The sequence below is a fragment of the Pholcus phalangioides genome, unplaced genomic scaffold (assembly GCF_987345545.1).
Source record: "Pholcus phalangioides strain wild (caught in Gottingen) unplaced genomic scaffold, Ppha-v1.0 ptg000011l_1, whole genome shotgun sequence".
Classification (NCBI taxonomy): domain Eukaryota; kingdom Metazoa; phylum Arthropoda; class Arachnida; order Araneae; family Pholcidae; genus Pholcus; species Pholcus phalangioides.
In genome coordinates this window covers 11,333,830-11,360,398 of record NW_028301604.1, presented here as the reverse complement: position 1 = coordinate 11,360,398, position 26,569 = coordinate 11,333,830, and the positions used below count along the sequence as shown (strand labels likewise).

The 26,569-nt window shown below is 33.9% G+C and overlaps 2 protein-coding genes across 2 annotated transcripts in view; both read left to right on the top strand.

The window, feature by feature from the left end:
* LOC149080055 (disintegrin and metalloproteinase domain-containing protein 10-like) overlaps nucleotides 1-11,959 on the top strand; it is an 86,675-nt gene extending 74,716 nt beyond the window's left edge. Inside the window, exons 12-14 of the mRNA XM_089238999.1 lie at nucleotides 2,263-2,377; nucleotides 4,594-4,728; nucleotides 8,030-11,959. Coding sequence (XP_089095125.1) covers nucleotides 2,263-2,377; nucleotides 4,594-4,728; nucleotides 8,030-8,329 — 550 coding nt within the window. The 3' untranslated portion in view covers nucleotides 8,330-11,959. The remainder of the gene's footprint in view (nucleotides 1-2,262; nucleotides 2,378-4,593; nucleotides 4,729-8,029) is intronic.
* A 4,071-nt stretch (nucleotides 11,960-16,030) lies between these two features.
* LOC149080053 (protein scribble homolog) overlaps nucleotides 16,031-26,569 on the top strand; it is an 87,560-nt gene continuing 77,021 nt past the window's right edge. The window contains exons 1-3 of the mRNA XM_089238998.1: nucleotides 16,031-16,270; nucleotides 20,262-20,379; nucleotides 23,622-23,700. Of these exons, the coding sequence (XP_089095124.1) occupies nucleotides 16,118-16,270; nucleotides 20,262-20,379; nucleotides 23,622-23,700 (350 nt within the window). The 5' untranslated portion in view covers nucleotides 16,031-16,117. The remainder of the gene's footprint in view (nucleotides 16,271-20,261; nucleotides 20,380-23,621; nucleotides 23,701-26,569) is intronic.

Below are 26,569 nucleotides of genomic sequence, written 5' to 3'. Positions count from 1 at the left end.
TGCATTTTCTTCAGAAAGCGTTTTTTGATTACCTCATCCTTAGTACAGTAAATTATCGGTACAAAAAAATTCATAAACGTTATATTAGTACGTTAAAATAAATTCATCCGCAGTGCTTTGTCTTATCGGTCTTTTCCATCATGAAACTTAGCAAAATATTTGAGTATCGAAAAATTATAGAATTTATTCTTATTCCTCTACATACTCTCGTTTCAATTATTTACATCATGCATATTTCGGTGATGATATTCATGATTTTCTTTGAAAAAAAATTGGGGTAGGCTGTGTCATAGACACGGCAGCAAGTTTTGATGTGAATACGTTTTTTTGTGCCTTGAATCATGTGGTAGGTGCTGTGACGTAATAAAATTATGTCGTTATCATCGGCTTTTTCTTTGGAATAGCTAACAAACGATACCAATAAACGTCTATTTTCGTTGCGAACTGATCGAAATATAGCGCATAATAATTTCTTACGAATCAGGGCAGCGGGCCGGGTGCCCAGACGGGAAGAGATATTGAAACCGGAGTGATATCATTAATGCGCCTCTTCAATGTGTGCACCTAACGATAAAAAATAGCTTTTAACTTGCGTTGGGTACTTCAAGAGATATGAGCGTCTAAAGAATTTCCTCACTGTGAATGCTCCCAATATCGTCAGATGATTTAAAAGATATATTCACGTCAGTAAAAACGTTTCTTTCATTCAGATCTTTGAGTATAGTAGAAAAATTTGATAATTAAGAATATTAAAGAATACACTCTTCTGTATAAGGCCCAACACATAGTAACACGCGATCACGGGGTACGGCAGTGCATAATGGGGACGAGCGACGAAAACAGTTGCACTGTTTTGTTCCAAGCCTCACATACTCGAGCGCGAGACAAAGAAGAGAAAGAGGTAACTCAATGAGGTGCGCGACTTGAACAATCCGATTTGTTTTTACCGCGAGGTGAGCATTTTCGCTATCTGCTGATTGGTTCGTTTCTCTCCCTTTTTTCCCCTTCCTTTTCTGCGGAGGCATCATCATCATCACACCCTTGCATTTCCGGTCATTTTCGCTCTCCTCCGTCTCGTTTACTATGTGCGGACATCTCTTCCTCCACCCCTATGCATTTTCTCCTTCCTCGTCGCAATTATTTTAACTCGTATCTCTTCCCTCTACTATAACCGCAGCCTAAACAAGTTTTTAGAGTAAGTGATTGGCATTATCATCCAGCTTTCAAAAATTAATAATTAATATGAATAGAAACTCTTCAAGTTAAATACAGATACAGAAATAACAAGCCTTTTGAAAAGCTTTTCGATTTTTCAAAAGATTTTAAGGAATCATTATTCATTTTTATTGTATCAAAGTTCCTAGTCAAAAATGATGGCGTAGATTCTCTCGCAGTCTTATTCCTTGTCATTTTATTGTAGTTTGTTATTGAAAAGATTTCCTGAGCTAGACGGTTACGCATGTGCTACTTAAAAAATATTTCGATACCAATATTCAAGTTTATTATAATGATATGTCTTGTTATTGTTGAATCGGTTCTATCCAGATAGAATATCTTTTGCGAGCAATACACAGTGTGACTGATATACTAGAAAAGAAAAAAAAAAGATGTAGATTTTTTTTTTTTTCAGTATTTCCTTCTACCGTAACTTACAAGCTCAAGCCTTTCAGCCTGAGTGGAAAGCAAAAATAAAATTATTGCTATAAAATAAACTGTGGTTCATTTTCTTGCTCAAAAAATAGTCCAAGTGAAATATATATGTGACATTATTTCAAATCTATAGTCGTACGGATAAAATATATTTGCATGTGTATTCATAAAGTATTGTTTACGAGCCGCTACCAGAACGTCATCTTATTTTCAATGAAAACTCCATACAAATATCTTTATGTCATTTATTTTATTCCCTGCGTTATTAATGTGTTACTCCGCATGTCGGTATGAAAACTTGTCTATTTTACCAGAGGACGTTCAGAAGTTGCGTGTGTTTGAAACATTCTCAGATCTCATCAAAATAATTTCTGACACACAGTTTGTTTCACTCATTATGGTTATTAGTTATTTTCGTTGAGAAAAAACGATGGCACTAAGACGACCACACAAGCATATGGCTACCGCGAGCCGTTACGTAATCGGCTGCGAAACCCGGTCAAATCAGCCCTAATGTGTGTAAGAGGATCATGACGTGAAAATAATGATTAAAATCAACGTATATGAATTGCATTGTTTTTTTGAAAAAATAATAATTTTCATAATTAACAGATCGTCTTTCGATTGGAATTTTCCACCATATGACGTCCCTGATCTTTACGCAAAACCTGGTACACCTTGTGACAATTACAATGGATACTGTGATGTCTTTCAAAAATGTAGAGAAGTAAGTATAAAAGACTTTGATTCATTTTTTATATATGAAATTAACTTTCACATTTGATGAATTAATTAAATTAAATTAATTAATAATAAATTAATTTTCGAAATTTTATCAAATCTTCAAAAATTATTTCCGGATGTCTAAACTTTGAGCTCAATCGACTATCGCTTACTCAAATCACTAGTTCATAGTCCCGAACTCTTCTGTTCTATTGCAAAAAATATGGCACGGATGTAGCAAAAAATCAAATAATTTTTACCATAAGTATAGGGCTACCAACTTTTACAGCAAAAAAGTATTTCTTTTAATTATTCCACACTTTTCGAACCAGTGCCTATACACAGGGCTTCCCAGAATTTTAGGGGGGTTTAGTAGAGAGAACACGTTAACACAAACAATTTTCGCAATGGAGCTCAATGTCACAACCCACTTATATGCAGGGTGAGCAAAAAGTCCGTAGAAACTTCAAAAATGAATAAAAACTGGGAAAAACCCGAAATAAAAACGGTTTGCAGGGTTAGCGTCGCTAAAGGTCACGGGAATTATTTTAAGACAGGAAAAAACAGCCGATAGGTGGCGCTGATACGAGCGACTTCGGTGGAAATATGCAAATGAGACGGTTATAAGAACTTGCGCTCCTAATCCACAATCAGTTCACCGTTGTAAACCATGTATGTGGACCAGCTGCACTCTGCCGTTGCTGGATTTGTGACTCGCCTGCAGTGTGTTATCCTCTGTGGTGGTGGTCATGTGGAACACATACTGCTGTAATAAACGATTTGGAGGCATTCTGTTCGTTGTTTGCGTATCCTTTCTTTGACATGTGTACGTCAGTGCCACCTATCAGCTGTTTTTTTTTAGTAATTGTTTTTCTGTCTTAAAAAAATTCCCGTGACCCCGCAAACCGTTTTTTATTTCGGTTATTTTTCCGTTTTTTATGAATTTTCTATGGACTTTTTGCCCACCCTGTATACAGGGTGCATAGCAAACAGAGGTATGGCATTTTACTGGCGAACCGTTGATGCTAGAGGTACACTTCTAATTAGAAAAGGTTTCCAAATAACGTGTAGTACTCAGATAAGTCATTCATGTTTAAAAAGGGATTGTATAGTTATTAAAATAAAAAAATTAGCTTTTTATACATTTCCCTGAATCCCAATTAGAAAGTTGTCACCCTGATGCGAACAAAACAATTCCAGGTTTTTAAGTGCAATATTCACTGAGATATTCGAATTTGAAAAACGGAGGGAATTTTGTAAAAAAAAAAAAACAACTTTAACTGCGAAAAACCCGTTTTACCCGCGTTCTAAGTGCATGCACTTAGAAACATGGGATTTTTTGTTGGCATCAGGAGAGACAGAGAAACAACTTTTTTATTGGATTTTGGGGCACACGGGGACTGCATAAAAAGTTAATTTCTTTATTTTAGTAACTATACAACCCCTTGTGACATGAATGACATATCTGAGTACTACACGCTATTTGAAATTTTTTTCATAAGGGTTCATTCAAGTATTACGTCAGCATCGAGGAGGGAGGGGGTTTCGGATTTGCTGACTTTTGATGACAAGGGTGGGAGGGGAGGGGTTTTGAAGATTGCTTACGTCATCAACCACCCCTTTTTGAAGATATGAAATATTCTAAGCTGCTGACGAAATTTTGCTGATGGGGGGAGGGGGGTCAAAAATGACTGAAAATTTGCTTACGTAATACTTGAATGGCCCTTAAGTGGAAGTATACTTATAGGATCAACGGTCCGTCAGTAAAATGCTACCCCCACCCGTTTGCTGCGCACCCTGTATATATATTCCGGGGATAAGCGCATCACTCCATTTCAGAAGTCGCCAAAATATGGCAACCTTTTCCTTTCTAACTGTATCATGTATATATAGGAAGAAATATTTTTTTCTCTTGACTCCCAGGGTTTCTTCTAGACTTTTTTTGGTGCCAGTGGCTCATGTCAACATGCGCTAAGTAAAAAAACCATTTATAACCCAAGGTTTCATTGCGAAAATCGTTTGTCTTGATGCGTATTTTTACCCCTTTAAATTTGGGGGCAAAGTTCTGGAAAAATCTTTATTTCATGAAATAATAAAACCTTTTAGAAGCCTCAATAAATTCGTTTTCTTATACGTGTGTATTTACTATGGCACCAGGTGCCATAGTGAATACACGCGTATTATAGAAAACACTTTAACCTGTGTTTCGGTATTATGTAGGTGGATCCTTCGGGACCGTTGGCTACTTTAAGAAAACTTCTCCTCTCGAACGAAAGCATGGCATCAGTCAAAAAATGGATTTTGGTTCATTGGTGGGGAGCTGTTCTTCTTTTGGCTGGCTTGATGATCAGCATGGTAAGTTTTAGACCGATCTGTATTATCAAATTCCTTTGTCCAAACCTAATCACTTTTCCAATTGAGCGTTTGCAGCATTAGGAGTTTCTAATTAATCATTAATTAACAAAATTATTATCATCTAATTATTACGACAATGGAGTTTTCAAAATACATGGCTCGATTTCTTTCGTAGACATGGTGAAAAAAAATGTATTTCTAGCACTTAACTTGCGAAGCATGCAAAGGTTATTTTTAGATAATTTTTAGAGGAAACTGCATAAGTAATGGGGCTTCACAATATCTCGTGTAATTCGCAACGTAAATTGGTCGATAAAACTTTTTAGCCATGCACTAAATATGAATGAACTTCGAAGGTAGTATGTGTTTAGACTGGACTTTATCCAATTAAGTATGAGGTATACTGTATGGACATCCCATGGTTTCGATGATGTGTCGATCGCGTGCGAGCACGCAAAAGAGATATTGATAAGCATGTGACGTGACATCATCAAACATCAAAAAACAAATTATTCTGTACGATGTGAAAAAAGTAGATATGGTATCCGATTCAAGGTTTGAATGACCTCAAAGAAAATAATTCAATGACGAATTTCAGCTTGCAATACCAATTTACTGATTGCGAATTTGAAAATGCATTTGTAAACACTTGACTGCATGAACAAAACGGAGCTATTACATGGTCATACTATTCTGTGAAACAAATATATACGACAACGCATGATTCAAGCAGTTATTTCGACATTACTATCACTAATTTTGTGATTGATGATTTCAATCATCAATCTTTTCATTTTACGCTGTGAGTAGAAGTAAGTGACTTATGAATATATATCCAATTCAATTCAATTTTATTGTTTTGGCATAAATGCCCTAGCAAAGTAGCATATACAGGTCCGACCTATTCTGCCAAACGAAAGGGAAGGATAGACGAGCCCAAGTGAATCATGAAACATCCCACCAACCCTATCCTATCTCAAGCCGTTGAGTTATGGTGGACAATCGATTTTGGAAAAAAATTCCTTCAAGTCTGAAAAAACCAGGATTTGTGAAGTTTCTGAAAGACCTATACGTAAATAAGCACACATTTGGCACACAAGAGCAGAAAAAATGCTACAAGAGGTGACACCAATTTTACTGAAATATCTGGTTTTAATGGCGAGCTAAAAAAAGCGCTGAAATATTGGCAAAGTTCAAAATCAAATTGTCGCCAAAATTTTTAATCGCCAATTCTGTAAACACCCTTCTAGCTACAATCGGTCAAATTTGCCAAAAACTCGCCCATTCCACCAGCTTTCGAAGCACTTACAATAAACCATGTCGATTTTCTGGTTCAGGAGAAATTTAGTCTTTTGTTTGCAATATACATCACTAAATTAGCGTTTGTCGAGAAGTAGATATTCGACGAAAATTAGGAATTGACGGTTACAGATTTTGACGGCAATTTGATTTTGCACAAAAAGTCCTATAAGGTGATACTACCTCTATCTACAGAATATCCTTATTTAATGACAAACTACAAGCACTGAGAGAGATCGCTGTAGTGAAAAATCGAATTGTCGCCCCAAAGCCTACTAAAATTACTTCGACGAACGCAGATTTCAGTGATGTATTGCAAACAAACGACTAAATTTCTCCTAAACTAGATGACCAATTTGGTTCATTCTAGGCTCTAAATCTGGTGGAATGAATAAGTTTTTGACAAAAATTTGATTGCAGCTAGAAAGGTGTTTGAAGAATTATCGATTAAAAATTTTCGCAAAATTACATTTTTAACTTTGCCTATCTTTCAGCGCTTATACTGTATATAGTTCGCCATTAAAACAAGATATTTCAATGAAATTGGTGTCTCCTTATAGCATTTTTTCTACTCTTTCTAAGTGTGTGCTTAGTTTGCGTACAGGTCTTTCAGAAACTTCACAAATTCAGGTTTTTTCAGAGACCTGACGCATTTTTTTCTATAATCGATTATTCATCATAACTCGAAAACGGTTTGGGCTAGGACATGGCTGGTGGGGTGTTTCATGATCCACTTGGACTTGTCCATCACCCCCTTTTGTTTGGCAGAATAGGTCAGATTCACCCTGTATAGTACAAAAATAAGTATATCTGTTATTAGGAATGGGAATCGGCATCCAAAGATTCATGCATTATCAGAATATACAGGAATGCTTAAAAATTTCTACTTACCAATGCAAATTCAGAATTAATCGAAGTCCCAGAGGTCATTAAGATTCAAAATTAATGAGAGAAAAATCCCACAATTGAGAGAGTTGAAAATTCAGAATTATGAGATTAAGAAAAAAATCCCAGAATTCAGAGAGGTGAAAATTCAGAATTAATGAGAGGGAGAAATCCCAGATTTGTGTGAAAATTCAGAATTAATGAAAAGAAAAATCCCAGAATTGAATATATATATATATATAGTTTTGATATGTGTATTTTTTACTCTTAAGTGCGGGGCCCCACAAACCACGGGGAACGGGCGTTACCTCTTAGACACTCTAGGAGGTAATGGCCCGGTGTGACCACACCTGTCACACATCCCTAAGGGCAGCTCTGATCGTAAATGCATACTTCCAATTAGAAAAAGTATCCAAATAACGTAGTACTCTCAGACATGTCATTCATCTTGCAAGGGGTTGTATAATTATTAAAATACAAAAAAATTAACTTTTTATGCAGTCCCCTTGTGCCCAAAAACACAACTAAAAAGTTGTTGCCCTGTCTCTCCTGATGCTAACAAAAGAAATTCCACGTTTGTAAGTGCAATATTCACCAAGATATTCAAATTCGAAAAACGGAGGAAATTTGGGGGGAAAAAAAAACAGCGTTAAATGTGAGTAAAGTGGTTTATTCGCATTTTTTTAACTGTTTTTCCCAACTTTCCTCTGTTTTTGAATCGAATATCTCAGTGAATATTGCACTGAAAAAAGTAGATTTTTTTTTGTTGGTATCAAGAGAGACAGAACTACATTTTTCAAATTTTATTTTCGGGCACACGGGGGACTGTATAAAAAGTTAATTTTTTTAATTTTAATAACTACAACCTCTTGAAACATAAATGATATATCTGAGTATTACTCGTTATTTGGATACTTTTTCTAATTGGAAGTATGCCTCTAGGATCAACGGTTCACCAGTAAAATGCCATATGCCCTGTTACCTATGCACCCTGTATATAAATATTCATGGATAACTCTGTGTGAATCTTAAATATTGTTATTCGATTGCATCATATATATAGGCACGTTTTTTTGAAAAAAAATTTAACCCCAATTTTTTTTATTTTTTTTTACAGAGCATTGTGATTCGCCTATTTGGGAAGCAAGGTGCTATCGTAAAGTCTCTGCCTGAAACTACACGATTAGTATCCACGCGCAGTCAGAAACTACCAAGTAAGCCTGGATTTCGCCGCAACACCAACGAGCCTCTTGTGAAAGCTCGAGCGCAAGCTGTAGCAGCAAACCACAGTATTGCAGCCGCATTGGCACACACGTCCAACCCGCATAAAACCACAAGTAACTTCGTCAAAACTAGTGTCTCCAATTTTCCTCATAAAGACAGGTCTTTACTGATGACAGAGAACGGTTGGGTTTGATATTCATCCAAAAAAAAAAATTCATCTATGAATTTTACCATAAAAAAAAAGATGTTGATACAGTTCGGTGTTTTGCCATCGGAAATGAGGATGCTCTCAGGCTGAAGCCACTCGCGCGACAAGATGAAGAAGAATCGGAAGTAAGCGAAGTTCAGGCGGAAGGAGTGTACTTTTCTTTGAAAAAAAAAATGACCATCCAAATAATCAAATATTTTTCTTGAATATGTTTGTTCAATGACTTCGGTTTTAAAAAAACTGATTGTTTTGGCCAATATTCTGATGAATTTTGATCAGAAAAATTATTCTCACAATGCTTTTATCTGGTTTCTTTCCTTTATGCTTCCATTCGCTGTAATGATATTCATCATCTGTTGATGCGCTTTTTAGGCTCTCAAAGAAGAGATCAAGGTAGTGCAATTCCTTTTTAAACGTTTACCATTTGTAAAACTTTACTTATATAATTTTTATGAGCTTATTAAAAGAAAAAAGAACGAATGTGTGCTCCACGTCCCAGGGGAACAGAGCTTAATTTGAACGAAATGTTTTTCAGACTGTAGCAGGTCACCCACTGAAGAGCTCCTATTATGTATTCTGCGTGCTCCTTATATCGTACGAGCTTCGGACAAGGCTCGGAAGAGATTTCGATCAAAAATTTTGTTTTCCTCGCATCAGAAAAAATCGTCTCTAGAAACTTGGCTAGAAATCAATTACTTCCCTTTTTGTCCAAAAGTCTGTCCTACAAATGCTATTATAATCCTCAATACAAACTACAACTATATAATAAATACCATTATCCTGATACAAAACAAAAATACTGTTTAGTTAATCAAAAACTTTCAATTAATATCTGTGAAAACAATGAAACCCGCTATTTTTCTCACACAGTGAAGTGCATAAATATCTTCAAAACATACTGGATTCATTTATAAATAGAAATATACATTTCTGACGCGAATGGACATACTATAAAATTTAAGTAGTAATAATTCATTTTTATACCTTTTTACTCTCAGATGAAACCAAATTTGTATGACATACAAAATATGCTCTCATATAGAGATACCCATGTTCTCTAATAAATTACTTCTTATGAATTACGAAATTCGAATAAATCTAAGGAAAAACCAATTTTTTTGTAAATTTTAAGTAGCTTTCCAGTAAAAATTTTACAATGGATTTTCTGTAAAGTTGTGTCTGTGTATTCACGTAAGTAGGATGTACGCTTCAATAACATTTTCCCGCAATGCATTTCTCACTTGAGACAAAATATTTTCATGCAACTGGACCTATTTAATAGCTGTTATTGTAGGTTAGAAGAAAACGGCAGTTATACAAAATTATTGCTAACGTTCTGTAAAATTCGATATATCAATGCTAAATTTTTGAGACGAAAACGCGTATTATGAAACAAACATTCGCGCGTACAGTATTTTTTCATAAATAGTAGCTTTTTACTTTTTTATTGTTAATTAAAATTCAATATAATTTTGTTCCGATGTAATTTTATTTCAATTCAATGACGGAGTAATAACTAATATATCAAATATAATTTGGTATTTATACTACAATAGAGAGGCTCTTTATTTACCCATCTCTTTTATACTTGTTTATACTGGAATCTTGTAAATGTTAACGGTTCACAGCGAAATAGCAAAAATATTTAAAACATCAACATTTATAGATTAACCAGGAAAAACCTTTCGCTCTTCATAGAGATCATTGCTCCTGTGTGCTATGCGCATATTAGATTCACGAATCATAATTAATTCCATGAAAATTATTTGATGGAAATAGTGTCACTATGCATGCTATAGCATTCGATTGCAGTTAATACATTTTTTTAAATTTCAAGAAGGAAAATATTCTTATTGTAAACGTAACTTGAATTTTAAATGGAAGTTATGAAAATTGTCGTTTGTAACGCATTTCTTTGGTTTACTAGTGGTTTGGAGAGAAGCAGATTTCACGATGTATTAACGAAAGCTCCCTACACTACAAAGCTCAATGCATTTTAACGGTGTTAAGCCATGTGTATGCACTGCACATCAAATTCAACGTTGTAAAAATGCTAATACCTCATTTGTGCTACATTAGTGTAAAAACTCTGAACAAACTAAAAAAAAATATTTATATCTTATTTGCTTTTTAATTCCACTCAATTTTGTTGAGCTGATTCCCCCGAGATAATTCAATGATCACACGAATCAAAGTGACAAGAACCCTCAGTTTGGTACACGGATTCCGAAGATCTATGCAGGACAGGTAGGGGAAAAAAAGATTCATTGTGTGTGGCCCATGTTAGCGGTGGTATACTTCATTCGTTTTTTATGAAAGGGAAGCCGTATTTTTTTAATTCCGGAAATGAAACTCCCTCTATAATGCATACGATTAGTACCATAATCAATAGAACACAGATCAAGATCATTGAAAGATACTCGTTAGAATACAAAAATTTATAATATTTTGATCGTGTAGTGCTTATGAAAATCTGAAATTAATTACGAAGAAATGCTTTTGTTGAGTACATGAACTTGACCAAGGCATTTTTATGTAGTTGTTATACCATGATATCGACGAATTAAAAAGTCACACTACTCCGGTGCTTTATTATATGAACCAAGAGTATGAAGTGGAATAATCTGAACAAAATCTGCCTATAAGAGGTGGAGGAGTACGAATTTGGAAAAACTTGGGATTCTCTCTCTCTCTCTCTTCACTCTATTATTCCTCGAGACGTTTATTAAAAGATTTCAGTTTTACTATATGATCACGTTTAAAACCCCTTATTTCTTGAATGAAATCTGGCCCATAGAGCACCATCATAAATCACTCGGCTCAAAATACGATGCGGAATGTATAGCTGTTATGTGTTATCAAAACAGCTCATTCACTATTATAATACAATTATACGAACAAAAAATTATTTTCTAAATAAACTGTTGCAAAATTTCATAACGAAAATACTTTCGTGTTACCAGTGAAAATGTCACTCAATCTATCATCTTCCAAACTCTATGTTCATTTTGAACACGCAGCTTGATGTTGTTTCAATGAATAGCACTTTCATATACAAAGCACCTGATATTTAGAACAAATAGTTTCTCACACTGAATGCTAACGTTATATCAGTACACGAAAATTTCCCGTGATACCCGAGTATCATTATATATTATTTTTCTTTGCTTCATAATAATTTTTGCATAGATAGTGCTTTGAAATTTCACCATTGCACAACATTGTAGTGCATTTGTTCAAAAGTTATGGTCTGCCTACAGTATCTAAAGATATGAAAGAGCAGCTTAAGATTAGTACGTGTGTATTGTGTACAATTTTTATAGAGACATAGTCATTTCGTAGAATAATCAAGAAATCATGGAATCTGATGAATTAATTATGATTATTCTGCTGAAAGATGAAAAATTCGCCTCTGTTGCCACCAATTGCCTTTATGAAAATTGAGCATTTTAAGACATGTATATGACTGCCTGTGGTAAAAGGGCATTGCAAGTGAGTGCTTATATATACGAAAGCAAATGAACATATATATATAATATATATACATATATATATATATTGGTATATTTTGCCAAATAATTGTTTTGAAATAAATAAAAATGAATATAAAAAATTTGTAAGATGTGTCTTTTTGTCTTCTTTTTGTATAAAAAGTATTTGAGAAATCCGGTATGCCTTCACATGTGAGGAAAAATGTCTCAAGCAGGGGTTCTCAAACTTTTTCAACCTGCGGCGCCATTTCCCCTATTCAATGCTTATCCGCGAGCTCTGCCAGCTCAACAGAGCTGTTTAACAAAGAATCTCTTCGAAAAACCTTTGTCAGGGTCACCTCTCTGCGGCATCCCTAACAAAAGTTGGAGATGCGCCGGAGTGCCGCGGTGCACTGTTTGAGAACCCCTGCCTCAAGGATGAAACATAAATGCGTTTTTTAAATCATCTTTCTGACCAAACAGGGTGCCTCCCAAAAAGTTGGTGAAATGAAATACTTAAAATCCTCATGTCCATGACCCCCACAATGGTGGGACTGACAGGGCTCCAGGCCGAGGGCCCGGTACGATTACTAGAATTTTTGTTTTTTTTTTATGCTATAAATTTACTATACAATGTGCCCGTGAAAAGTCTGTTCTGGGAACAGCCAAAGATCCCAGCCTAGGGGTCCTGTTTCAGGATGTGGACCATGCTCATGTCTCACGAAGTAGGCTATATGGCACATATAGACCATTTTGATGTGTACGGATACATCTCGCTGAAGCAAATTCAATGGTACCTTAAAGATTCTCCTTTCCTTACATCTTTTGTGCTTTTAGTACCAGGCTCGCATTATACTTACGTAATGAAATTATTTTACGCTATATCTCAGTAGTTACGAGATGCAGATAAACGTTCTTGGTGTGTGTGTGTGTATTAGAAAAAAAAATTCATTGATACAAATTCAATGGTACCTCACACACACACAGGTGTTGATGCATCTTCCTGTTTTGATTTCAGGTTTAAAACATGATTTTCAAACGTCCAAACGATATAATTTTACACTATGCCTCAGGAGGGATGTACAAGATAAAGATAGATCTCGTTGAAACAAATCCCACAATACCATATATATATATATATATGAAGACTTCCTCAGTTTTAGTTAACAGACCAAACAGGTTAAATTGCACTCGAACGCAATTCTAAAAGATGTTTGCAATGACCGCTTTCGCCCACTTTTTTTTCTCTCTAATTCGAATCATGTGGCATCAAAGTAAAAATTTAAGGGAACGAGTAAATGATGGAGAAAAAAAATAGACATCTTGCACCTAAGAAAACTGGTCGTATAACTCACATCAAAATTTGTAAAAGCAGCGTTTTAGTTTATGATTTTCGAAACAATATACTACATGACTACTTTATTCAGAAGACTGTCTTACATTGTATGGGTTCTTCAAAAAAGGAATCATGTTTTAAACAAAGTAAAATGTCAAAACTATTATGCTTTGTAAAACGCGTTTAAAGTTTTTATCAACGGAATACTTGTATGTAAAAACGAAACACTAAATTATACTTATCTTCGGATCTAAGCATCACATAAACAAAACAAGGCTTGTTTTGGAATTTCAAAAAATGGGGCTTTCATAAAAAATTAGTTAAAAAATCTATATTTTCTTCCAAAATGACGTTTTAAACGTAGTTGGATACCATATTAAAGAAGGTGTATACTTAAAGCTTTCACTCTTACACATGGTAAGAACAGTCGACCAGTCCTTAAGTCGTTCCTGAAGTCCGTTCGTAAACCGAATTGTTCGCAAACCGAAATTATTATTCCCACAGGAATCAATGCAAATTCGATTAATTTGATCCTGCGACCCCGAAGATTTCTAGCGTGAACTTTTTAACAACAGTGCTTCACGCTCAAGTGTATACATATAACGTAAAATTAATTGAAATTATCAAACTGACACTGAAAACGCTTTTCCCTAGAGCTCTAGAGAGAGGCAATCCCAGCCTTACGAGATAATGGGCTTATACTTCATGTGCCGGGACAGAGGCCCCTTCCTATGTCTGGTTTCTTTATATAATATCAGTTTCAAAGCCCTCTCGAAATTTTTGCCTGCAAACAATCTGGCCACAATAGCTTTCAAGCAGAATTCATGATTGCGTAAATCACTTTTTGCCAAGCTTTAACAATAAGAACTATGAGCAATGTAGTATCTTAAATGATGTTTCTCCCCAAAAGTCAGTGAGTTTCAATTACGTGTCTGAGATTATTGCTAAAAACATCTCTGAAAAAATTCTTTGATATAAACCAGCAGGCATCTTCAACCCGTTACTCGCGAGCACTATGGTCCCCCCCCCAAAGCACCCAAAGTGCTCAATGTTCGTGTCTGATTTCGTGCTCGCGAGCACTTGATCAACGTTCTAATTAAACACCTTGAACAAATTGCATTCAAGGATTGAAATCATCCCGATTTCATGCATTCGTATATCAATTTACCGTAAGGGTGCTCTTCTTTCGATGATGGGTACAGGCAGTGCTAGCTACTAGAAAAAGGTTGAAGATCTCTGTTATAAACCTTTCAAGTTTGAAACGACCTGCTCATTCATGGACTGTATAAGAGGAGTCGTATTTAGAAGAATGAACTTGAAAAAAAAGTCAAAAAAATGTTTAGCGACTTCTCAAGTTCTCTTTTGTTCTTTCGAATTTTAGTCTACCTTGGTTTAATAACGGCTCGGTTTGCGAACAATTCGGTTTAAGAACAACAGTGTGGCAGATATGCAAATGAAGATGTTCCGTCGTCACAGCTTATGCGGTGATTTGTGACGTGTGATGCGCATGCGTCAAGTGCTCTTTAAAATAGTTGATTTTTGTGATGTTACCCCACATATTGTTCTGTTTTATTGTTCATCAATAATTTGTTCCGGCTGGTTCGTGATATTTTAGTTAAATGTTAAGTTAAAAAGATGAATTAAGTTACTTCAATTGCCTGACTCGCTTAGTCTGATAGTGTGTTTGTTGAGTTTTATGATAACGCAAACCATTGTTGATCCGACTAAAAACGGCGACACATTTTATGTGGAACCGTACAACAGAAAATGATCCAGTTTAAGAACTATAGTCTTGGTTTACGAACACAATCCGCGGAAAGCAAGCCTTATAAACATCCAAAATTGATAATCTCGGAAAAGTATATTTTAGATGTCTGTCGCATTTCATTCAGATATCTGAGTAGACTTTTTTTATTTGACAGAAGAGTTGGTTGAATAATTAAATTTCATGAAAGTAAAGCTCCCAATCCCAAATATGACTCCTGTTTTCCATCCCATGAATCAACAGGTCATTTTAAACTTTCAGAAGCTCTGCAACAAAGAATTTTTTCAAAGATGCAATTAAGTAACACTCAAAAGAATTCTGAAAACATTATTACAATGCCCTACATTGCTTAGTTCTTTATTAACAAAACTTGGCAGCAAGTGTCTCACAGAACCATGAATTTGGCTGGAATAGATTTTGAGGGCTTCATCACAAAGATTATAGATGACAACGGACATGGCCCTGTCATTTCATCTATTTCATACCTATGGTTATTTTTTCAGTGTTAGTTTTATGATTGTCATTGGTTTAACGTTACGCACAGGAGCTGTTGTAAAAATTTACATTAGAAAATTTTGGGGTCTTAGTAACGGATTAATTAATTTAACATTGATTCCCATGGGAGAAATCGTTTCGGTTTGCGAACGGACTTCAGGAATGAATTAAGTTCGTAAAACCAATTTTTTTTTTCCTTTACATATTTGTAAAGTGAATTGTTCGCAAACCGAAGGTCGACTATGTTGGTATCCATGATAGTGAATAGTGATATAAAAAATTCATGATATTATTAAGTCAGCAGCTTTCTAAAAAATGCAAAAAAGAGCGAGACGCAATTAGTTTTTTCCCCAGCAAAATGACTGAATGGGCGAAAAATATGAAAGAAACGCGGGACTGTCACTGTCCTCTCTAAAGCGGGACATGTGGTAAAGAAAGTTATGAATGTTGCAAATCTTATTTGCTGCCACGAATTCTATAAGGTATATATCAATATATAAAGCATCAATTTAGAATAATTGAAAATAAAACAATTCATTGTGTGTTTTAATTATTTGTTTTACTTCATAGAAGTGGGGGTGGGGGAGGGAAGACATTCAAAACTTTTTTCAAAATGAAGCATTGTTATAAAAACTAGTGTATGATAACAACTCACTTAACAGTGGTTGTTTACATTTCGATATGAAGGGTTTGTTTACATTTCGAAAATGATTTCTCTTTTTCGTGGAATCAATCAAAACGTTTATTATGTTGATAGAAGACAGAGTAACTTAAAAGAAATTCCTGATGATATATTGATACAAAGTAAAACTCTGGAAGAACTCCTTCTAGATTCCAATCATATAAGAAATTTGCCGAAGGTATGTCTTCAATGTTCGGGTATCTTGTTATTCGAAATTTTAATTTAAATCTTATTAAAAATTGTTCAACAATCCTTCATTTGTTATTTTTCTCTCATTCTTTTGTGTATTCGTGGAATGTTGTTCCGGAGGACATTTTGAATGCAGTTAAATTCTTAGGAATGCTTAGGCGTTGGCTGAGATAATATACACTACTAGCGGCTTCGCTCTCGTGGATTGCCCCCTAAAATTCGGGGGATTTAAAAAAAAATCCCTTTTTGGTGAGCCTCAACGTTATAAAATTAAAATACTGACCAAATTTCATATTTATATCTTCAGTTTGCCCAAGGCCATTTTATAAGAAATTCAAAGTGGTGGGCCACTTTGAAGAAAGGGCATCCAACACTGTGAATGAGAGTCATAATGATTGACAACAAAATGTTATTGCCCACAACTGGACATTTTTTTTTCTCTATACTGTGTGTATTTTTTAATGTGTTAAAAAAAAGCTTGGTTTCTACATATAAACTTTGAACTCCCTTATGACCTCTTCAGGGGTTGAATTTTGAAAAATCCCTTCTTAGTGAGTTTCTATATGATAAATTAAAACTACTTGCAGAATTTCACATTCATATCTTCAGCGGTTTAGACTTAGCAATGATGAATCAGTCAGTCAGGACTTGTTATTTTATATGTTGGCCTACAGATGAAGTGCAATTATGAACACTCTTCTTGTTTGAATTCTGAATAATTATCATGCTCAGCTAGAAATTCAGTCTCTGATTTCATTCTGGGGAAACAAGTTGCAATTGTTTCTACCCAAATCAAACTTTCCCATAAAGCGCCTTATTTCCTATGTATAAAAGTAATAAATAAGTAGAATAATATGGTATTGTTTTTTTCCACTGCTTTTTTAATTATTGCTTTGATTTGAATTCCAAAAATATTCATTTAATAAATTTTCTAGAACATATTTAGAGATTAACAAAAAATAATGAAAGGATATTGTTCTGTTCACATCTGTGAAACAATGAATTCCATGCTTAAACAAAAAAAAACTTTAATGAATTGATTAGAAAAACAATCTACCATTTGTTTGAAACAGAGGTAACACACTATCTTGGACACACGGAGCGCCGAGGTCATACATCTGCGTGAGAAAAATAAAGAAAAATATTAAAAAAAGTGAACACCAAGCCAAATTGCAGTTGTAATGCAAGTTAGATTTTATGAAGTGACAGAAGAGCACCATAGTATTATAGTCATAGTAGGAAAGAAAAAGACATGTTTTTCTCCTAAAATCTGGTCTCAATTAGTTAATATTTCTATGGGAAAACTACCCTGACTTACACGAATTTGACTTATGCAGTTGTCACTGGTCCCGCGTATCGCTTAACTTTGAGATATTGTTGTATATCAAAATACAGCTACCAAAAATAATACCTAGATATTATCACAAAAAAAAAAGAATAATTATACAGTAAAATAGAATACTTTTTTTTAATATTCATTGAGAGATTGGTGTGCTAACCCCTTAACGTGGGACTCCCTGTGGTAGCAATATTTTTCTGTGGTTGTGTTATCATTTCTGTTGTACCCCTGTATCAGAAAATTTTCTGACACAGATGAACTAGGTATTGAACTTGTGACACCTCTAAACATTCTTTGGTACTTTTTCGATTTGTCAAGCCCTGGTTTAGCATTTATTTGTACATGTGTGGCAAAATACCTGGAGAAGTAGCATGTCTTCCGTTTTCGTGCATTTTGATCATACACTATTTTTAGTGTGTTGTCCATGATTTCAAGAATACCTGAAGCAAGATTAAAGAGTTTGTGGGTTGCTTTTACGTTATTAAATTATTTACTTCGTGTGTGGGGCATACAGTACCAAAGCCGTAGCAAGAGGGAGACCAAGGGGTTCGCCCCTTTATATCCCGGAGGAGACGGCCTGGGATGTTTCTGGTCTGACGAGGTTCGTGCCCCCCTTCCCTCCTGAAATGTTAGAAAATGGCTGATATATAAATAACATGCTCAAGTCTCTGTTCTATATCCTTGGTCCTCCCCCTCAAAATGTCAGTTGTCCCCCTCCAAAATACATTTCTGGCTATGGCTCTGTAATGCATAATACCAAGTTCCTTTTAGAAGTAATATTGAGTTATATTTTTGTCCTTCATTTAGAAAACGTAAATTATATAGGCTACTCACCTTTTTAGTTTAGAAATGTTCATAATACTATGAAAAATTACCAAAAATCTTCTCCAAACCCTTCGTTATTTTGCTACAGGAGTCAATAACCATATTTTACTGGCAAGCTACTCGATGACTTTTTTGTTAATGAAATATTTACTGATGATGAAATACTCATCTTTGAATATATTATAACCAAAGTCTACAAACAAATTATTTTAGGTCTTGTCTTTTATGAGAGTAAAACCAATTATAAAATGCAACTAAAAGTATAAATATCTTCATAATTTACCCTTTCATAAATTGTTAAATTGATGATGTAATATAAATAATCATGTTGTTTTCAGAAAAAAACATTGATCCTGTGATCAATCAAAATGAGGTTCACAATATACAGGTCAATCGCAATTGATAGGCTGGTTATTGTTGATTTAGCATCTCTTCACATTCCCGAAGAAGCCATTTTACCTAGATATTTCCAAAAAATTTTAAACAACATGGATGAAAGGCCAAGTATTGTTCAAAAATAGCTATTTTTCGGCATAAATAAAAAGAAACTATGAAATTGATATACTGTCTTTATGGCCTAACTGTCATCACTCTTACATTTTTAGAAACATAATTTTGGAGGCTTATGGCGCTTACACTGTTGTGGTGCTTTTATTAAGTTTTATTTATAAAAAAACTTTTCAAGAAATTTTCTATAGAAATTATAGTATAGAATTAAAATATCAACTAATTGAATCATATTGCAATTGCTCAAGACCGGTTTTGAACATTAGCAAGTATTTTCTATGAATATTTTTGTGTAGAATACAAGGAAACAGTAATTACATAAAAATTAAATTTCATCCTTTGGGAAGGTGCAGAAAATACACAGATGCAGCGATTATGTTTGAAAATTTTTTTATTCAACATTTATTTATGTTACAGAGGGGTCACCCCAACCTCTTATGTCTTATGTGTAATTATTCAAAAATCTTGTGCACAAAAACTCCTCACAACACATATCTTATGTATATTGCTACATGATATACATATCTTATATGACCAAATCTGAATATATTCTTAAATCAGGGAACATATTACATCATAAATATTCAGACTATATAACTTTACTGTTAAATCGAGGAAATCATTAAATTTTGAGGTTTGACTGAAATTCAAAATTTTGTCATTCTAGTGTTAATAAAAGTATATCCCACTCTCATGAAAATACACAACTTTACACACATGAAATTTGTAAGGCTACATTAAGAGTTTCACTGAGATAAATTGATATTGATTTTAAATAAAGATTTCAAATAATGTGCTAAAGTGGGGCAACCTTTAAGAGAGCATGGGCTAACAAAATAATTTTATAAATAGTGATTTTATAGCTGACCCAGGTCACAAAATAAAATGAAATGGCTTATAATTTTAAATTAGGGGGGGGGGGAGATTGTTTTTTCCAGTTTCTCACTAAAATCTTGGCTTAAGGAAGAGGGGTTTAATCTGAAAACTCTCCCTTGTGTACACAATGTTCACCAGTCACACATGCAGCTTAAAAAGAACTAGAAGATTGTTCTTCTTTCACACCTATTCACATGCTTCAACCAATCTCTGCCCAAATTCACAGAAAATGAAAACCAGTGTTGCCTTCAGGCAGTGCACAGTGTGTCTGTATATATCTACTGTATTTTACAAAGTAATTAATGAGTGACTGTTGTTCATCATGTGTATGCAATGTTTTAACTTTTTTCTTAAAAAATCAAAAATGTTTTTTAAAAACTTTTCATATCTAACCATAACATGCAAGAATTAATTCATATCTTTTATTTTATAGGGTTTGTTTCGTTTTTTGAAGTTGAGGAAATTGAGTTTGAGCGAAAATGAATTAGTCCATTTACCATCTGCTGTCAGTAATTTGACACATCTGGTTGAATTGGATGTTAGTAAGAATGGTAAGAACAACTGAATTTCATTTTAATGTTCCCTTTCAATCATGGTTTTGCCTTGAATTGCACAGAATTTTTTTTTTCAAAAGTTGTAACAATATAAGCACTATTCACATTATTTGTTCATTTAATCATTCTAAGGTATTTTTTTTATCGCATGATTGTAATATTTTCTGGCATAATATATCAAGCAGTAATAATAATAATGTCTTTATTGCGCATTAGGCCAGAGCCCACAATGCAAAAAAGCTATTACAAAAAAGGAACGCTTGGTTGGACAACGCAGATGAACATCTAGATGCAGAATGCAATATAAACTCTTAAAAAATAATAAGTAAATAAAAAAGAAATACAGAGCAGAGGGGAAAAAACACAGAATAAGAATATGAGATGAACCATTGATGTTTCTCATTTCGTGGCAAGTTTTAGTGTGGTTGTAACTTAATTGAGATTACATAAAATAAAGAACTGAAACAATGAATTTCCTTTCATCTCATAAAATATTGGATAAATCACATAACAATAATGACTGAGCCAAAAACTGTGAGACAGCCAGCAAAATGACTGCAGTTTGCAATGACATGTACGAAATCAATTTCCCCACGATAATCACATCATTGACATCGGTTAGAAAAACTATTTTAGGCCCCTAATAAAATTACAACAAGCTTGTAGTAAAATAGTCTGATATATGGGACTCCTTGGGAAGAAATAAACGTTTAATATGTTTATAATATGGGTTAAAATTGCTTTCTTCAATGCTATTTCGAAAACTGACAACAAAATTTTCCGCGATTGTGTATGTGACATATTCGAAATTGGCCTTGGACCACTCGGAGAAGGATGTAGATAAATCAAGGTTATTTATGACATTCAGAAGGACTTCAACGCAGAATCTCCAACCCACCTTATGATTAAAACTCCATTTAATGCAAAATATACTTAAACCATTATTCGACGACCGAGTTAACCTATATAAAAAATTCATAACTTTTTTTATGATGGTGAATTGCACTGGCAATCTACCAAATTCAGTATAAACCAAATATGATGGAACATAAAATGGTATACTATAACATTTTTTGATAAATGCCAATTGTATAGAATCAAGCATATTCGAGTTTGGGCCCCAGATCTCCCCTCCGTATAAGCTGGGTATCAAGCAGTATAAATTACTGTTATTCTTAGAACAAGGTCTGTATAGAGTTACAACATTCTGAAATACCAAAATGAGGACACCTATTTACTGAAAGCAATTTGCCTCTGCCTATAATAGATCAAGCCATTACACTGGCAACTGGGTCTGCAGTATTCATCCAGTGCAGGACTATGCAAAATATATTCTCTTCCTCTCTTGTTTTTTGACAGCAGAGCTAGTGACATCTTACCATATTTATTGTACTCATCTGTTGTAAGAAACAGTTGTAGTTCTATTCCTGCATTCGGAAAGTGTATATTTCATGTAGCCTGGAAAGTATTATAATAACACCAATAAACTACTTTGCTGTGATAAATATCTCTGTAAGAATATTTTTGAAAAATTTTAAAACTGCTACAAAATTTTTTTTTACATATCTTGCTCAAAATTACCTTCAATCTATTTTTAAACAACTCGCTAGCTTTTTCTTCTTCCGGGGGCATCTAATGACATCTGTATTTGGCACAACCTGATCCACAAAAGTATTAACTGTTTAACTGCCAAATGGAACACTGTTTTTATTTAACATCAGATAAAAATTGACTCAAACATTTTTTTTGTTTGGTGTATAGATAACAGTTCAAAGTATTTTTTGAAAAAAGCTCAGAAACACTCTTGAAGTTTTTAGAAATTATTTTAACAGAAATGTGACATTTTTTCTGCATTTTGATTAAAATTTGCCAAAAATTCAATTTTAAAGTAAAAATCATTTTATGTGTCTTAACCATGGAATATATCTATTGAAGTTAATCAGTTGGTTTTTTTATACTGCTACACGTGAACACATGCTACATGCATTAAAAAAATGAATGTTCCATTTATATGGAACATTGGCATTTCAATGGGGGATTCCTGTCCAGTATCTGAAGTGTCGTAGGCTGCTTTTATATTCTTGTTTGAACTGCTGTTTATTTGTCAGAGGGCAAATCCTGTTTAAGATGAGATTCCAGACAGAAGAATGTGCATCAAGGAAAGAGAATTTTTGGATATTGATGCAGAGGTTTAGTCAAAGAAAATTCTACTGTTCCCCATTGGAAATCAAATCCTGGTGTTCTTGCAATCCAGGCAATTGCTCTACCAATACACCATGAGAGTCACAACTTTGCTTTTCTTATAACACACACAGTAGCGAGAGGTGCTGAAGTAGAGATTTAGTAGCCTTTCTTAACTTCCACAAATGGCCCCAAGTGGCAACAGTAAAGGGAGAAAGATGGTTTTTCTCAGCCCAATACATATCAAGGAAAGAGGCTTTCTAGACATTAAGTAATTCAATCCTTTTCCTGCCAAGGTGAACTGGAAAAGAAAAAAGAAAAGTCTACTGGTCATGCTAGTGTGCATGGTTTTAGGAAAGCAATGTTGTGTCTCTCATTGTATATTAGTAACACACTTGCCCTGATTACAAGAGGACCAGGGCCCAATTCTTGGTGGAGACCAGAAGACATTTCTTACTGAGTTCACTCAGCATTAATATTCAGAAAGTCTCTTTCCTTGATGCATTGAGAAAATCCATCACTCCCTCTCTCAGAATAATGTGCTGTTTGGGTTGGTGTGTTTGTATTAGGTACATTTTTTTCTTACACTCTCACTGCTGACTAGTGGTGTATGTGCCAATTACCCACTGTTGAACTTAAGAACATCACAAATGAAGATAATATTGCATTAGCATAGGCTTTCGTGACTGACATCTAATGAAAAATAAGAGCTTACCTGGCGGTGTGGCTTTCATTTAGTTCTGGCATTTTACCCACAACTGTGGCATCAATCTTCAGAGCTGAAGGCTGCTACCAATTGCAGTAAAGGTGTCTTCCTTATCAACTTTTATTGGCTCTGCTAGATGTATTTTGTTGTGATTAGCTGGATCCCTGATTCTCATGTGGCAACAAAAACACTATTGCCAAGTAATATTCATTAGCTCAAACTTATTTTTGATGAAGAATATATAAGCTTGATAGTTTTTGTAGCTATGTATTTTTTTAACTAAAAAATTTGGTGGATTTGTACATATAACATTTTAAGAGCAAAATATATTTGATTTTTTCCTTTTTTTCAGGTTTACCTGAAATACCAGAAGAATTGAAATTGTTGAAGGAGTTACAGATTGCAGATTTCAGCTGTAACCCCCTAAAAAAGTATAAATTCTGTACATCACTTCATGCTTCTGTGCAAGGGTGGTCTCTGAAAGTTTTCAATCTTGACCATATATGGCAACTACCACCATTTTTTTTTCTGTTTGTTAGTGGTATTTTCTTTGAGCATTCACCTAAAATAACAAGTCATTCTATTAAGCTTTAGGATAAACCCAAATGTAACTGGAATAACTTTCGCTGATTTTGAAAAGGCTTCAGTATAAGCTGGGAAAGTTGTTAAAAGTAAAAACTTGACCATGATTTTTAGAAACGTTATTGCAAGGCTTGTTATAGCATCTGCCATTTTTGCAGGCCGGTCACAATTTCGTACCTGAAGTACAATGTTTTTGCCAGCCTTAAAAAAATGCATTTAGTGCAATGCTCATAAATAATAATTCATCGAATCTGCAACTGTTAATTAATTTCAACCCACAAGTCAAAGTCTACTTCTTGCCTTCAAAATCGAGGTTTAATGAAAACATTTAAAGCATACTACACATGATGTTTATTTGCACCGATTTTCAGAAAATATGGACTTGCGGCCATGAGGCAATTTAAATTTTATCAAGCCATCATTATAAAAATAACTTTTTACTTTCCATTTAGCATGGTATGATGAAATAACTGATTTCTTTATTGAAATTTTTACCTAAAGATAGAAGTTTTTCCTTAATTTTATTCTGAATTAACTAATGTGTGTAATAATTAACTTTGTCTTTGTAATTTTGTATGCAAAATTGTATTCCAGTGTATGCTATTATAGTTGGTCCTACCTATCACGTAACTTTTGGGTATTACTGTATATATTATTGTAAATATTTTTTTCTAGCCGTGATGCCGGTAGTTTTTTCTGTGTAAATAATAGTGGAGATTAGCCAGTGGCAAAATGGCAATTTTTTTTTAAGAAATTAGACATCACCAGTTATCACATCTGTTCCCATGTGACATTCATGTTTACAGAAATTTTGAAAAATATCTAAATAAAAGATTAATCAAAAATTAAAATTAATTTAAAAATTAGCTCTAGAATTAATGATTACAAATTAAAAATTGATGAAAAATTAAAGCAAATATTAGGGAATTAAACAGAGTATGCCAATTTAAATCAGTTTGAATTAAATCACAATTTAAATCACTTGTTTTTTTAATCATTAGTTTAAATCAAAAAATTAAATTTTTTTTGTTTTTTCTTTACATAACTTCACAATGATATTGAAGTAAAAGTAACCTGGTATAGTATGCATGTGTTACTGATATGTGGTAAAGTTCATTATTAAAAGAAGTATAGACAAACTTAATCCCTAGATACAGTGCCGAAGGAAAGTTGCTCTATTTCTAGATTTTGTGTATGGAAAAAATTGCAGAAAAATATAGGGAGTTGAACTTAGCACTTAGCTAAACTGCACCAAGTATTTTCAATGCATTACAATGTGGCACGAGTTCTTCTGATTAAAAAACAGAAGAATTGTTTTTTGTATAAATCCTTTAATTCTATGCCCTAATTGCTGATTCAAAATAATAATAAATGTTGTACCAACATAAATATCATTGCGTTTCGACTTTACTTTCCATATTGAAATTTTGAGATTCCTTGTTTTTTTACCAAAACCCATTAAACCTATGAAAGAATAAAAATGTGTAAACTATTAAGCAACATCATGCAAGTCAGAAACACATCTATTAATTGTGCAAGAAATAATCTTGTCAATAGAATTTGTTTTATTTAGTTGATGCTGAATGGCCCTTTGGTTGTGCATTGAGTGAATTGAGATGTCTGCATCATGTGTGATACTGAGTTGACACCACTCATTCTCTTTAATGGGAAGGGGGGCTCATAAATAAAAGCACTTTTCTCTATAAAAAAAATGTAAATCCATGAAGTTAATTTGGGCTCAATGACCTTTCATGTTACATAAACACAGATTTTTGGTGTTCATATTTTTTGCTTGTAGTTTATTCATTAATGCTCAATTAAATTTGAGTGATTGGGGGGAAAAGCAGTTAGGCTATATGAAAATATGCATTCTTCATGATTAACAAGATTTGTTTGAATTAATAAGCAGTCAGTTAATTTTAATCAAAAAAATCTGACCTAAATCAAAAAAAAATCTAACTTAAAAAAATCTGATTTTTTTTATTTTTTTCATACCCTGGAATTAAATAATTCAAAACTAATGAATAAAACAAGCAATTAAAGAAAATGAGAGAAATACTTATGGAATTGATGAAAATTCAGAATTTATGAAAGACAATTACAAAATTAGTGAAAGCTTATAGTTTTTTAGCCCTCTGTTTAATTCATGTCCGTGGGCTAGACTCAGGGATCCCGATTGTGCCAGGGTTGCAGTGCTTACTGAAGTGCCTAACAGTAGTGTATTGCACACTCACGGGTGCATATACACTTCCGACACGTCTTAATCCCAATTAATTTTGTCTAGATAAGTGATGTCAAAATCATGCTTTAAACATCATTTCACAAGTTTGAGTTTGCGGGATTTCCAACTGCATCAAATGCCTGTTTAACCTGTATTGACGCAATATTTAGAATCATAAGTTTTTATATCTTATTGCAGTTAGCACAAACCAACAAGTTTACAGGTTACTACTTAGATTTAAGTGGTTCCTAATTTCAAAGAGCAAATGAGAGCCAATTGCCCCATTAAAAAGTCTCGCCATAATTTGTATCAGGCTTACAATGGTATAAATATTCAATCATTACACTTCGCTCACAGTTTAAAATATAAATGAAAAAATTCACACTCAAAACCAGATATGAACTCAGACTGTTCAATACCCACACGCGCACTTCCAGCACAACTCAATTGGTAATAAATTGCCCATAGGGATAGATTAGAGTTTTGCTTGGTTAGAA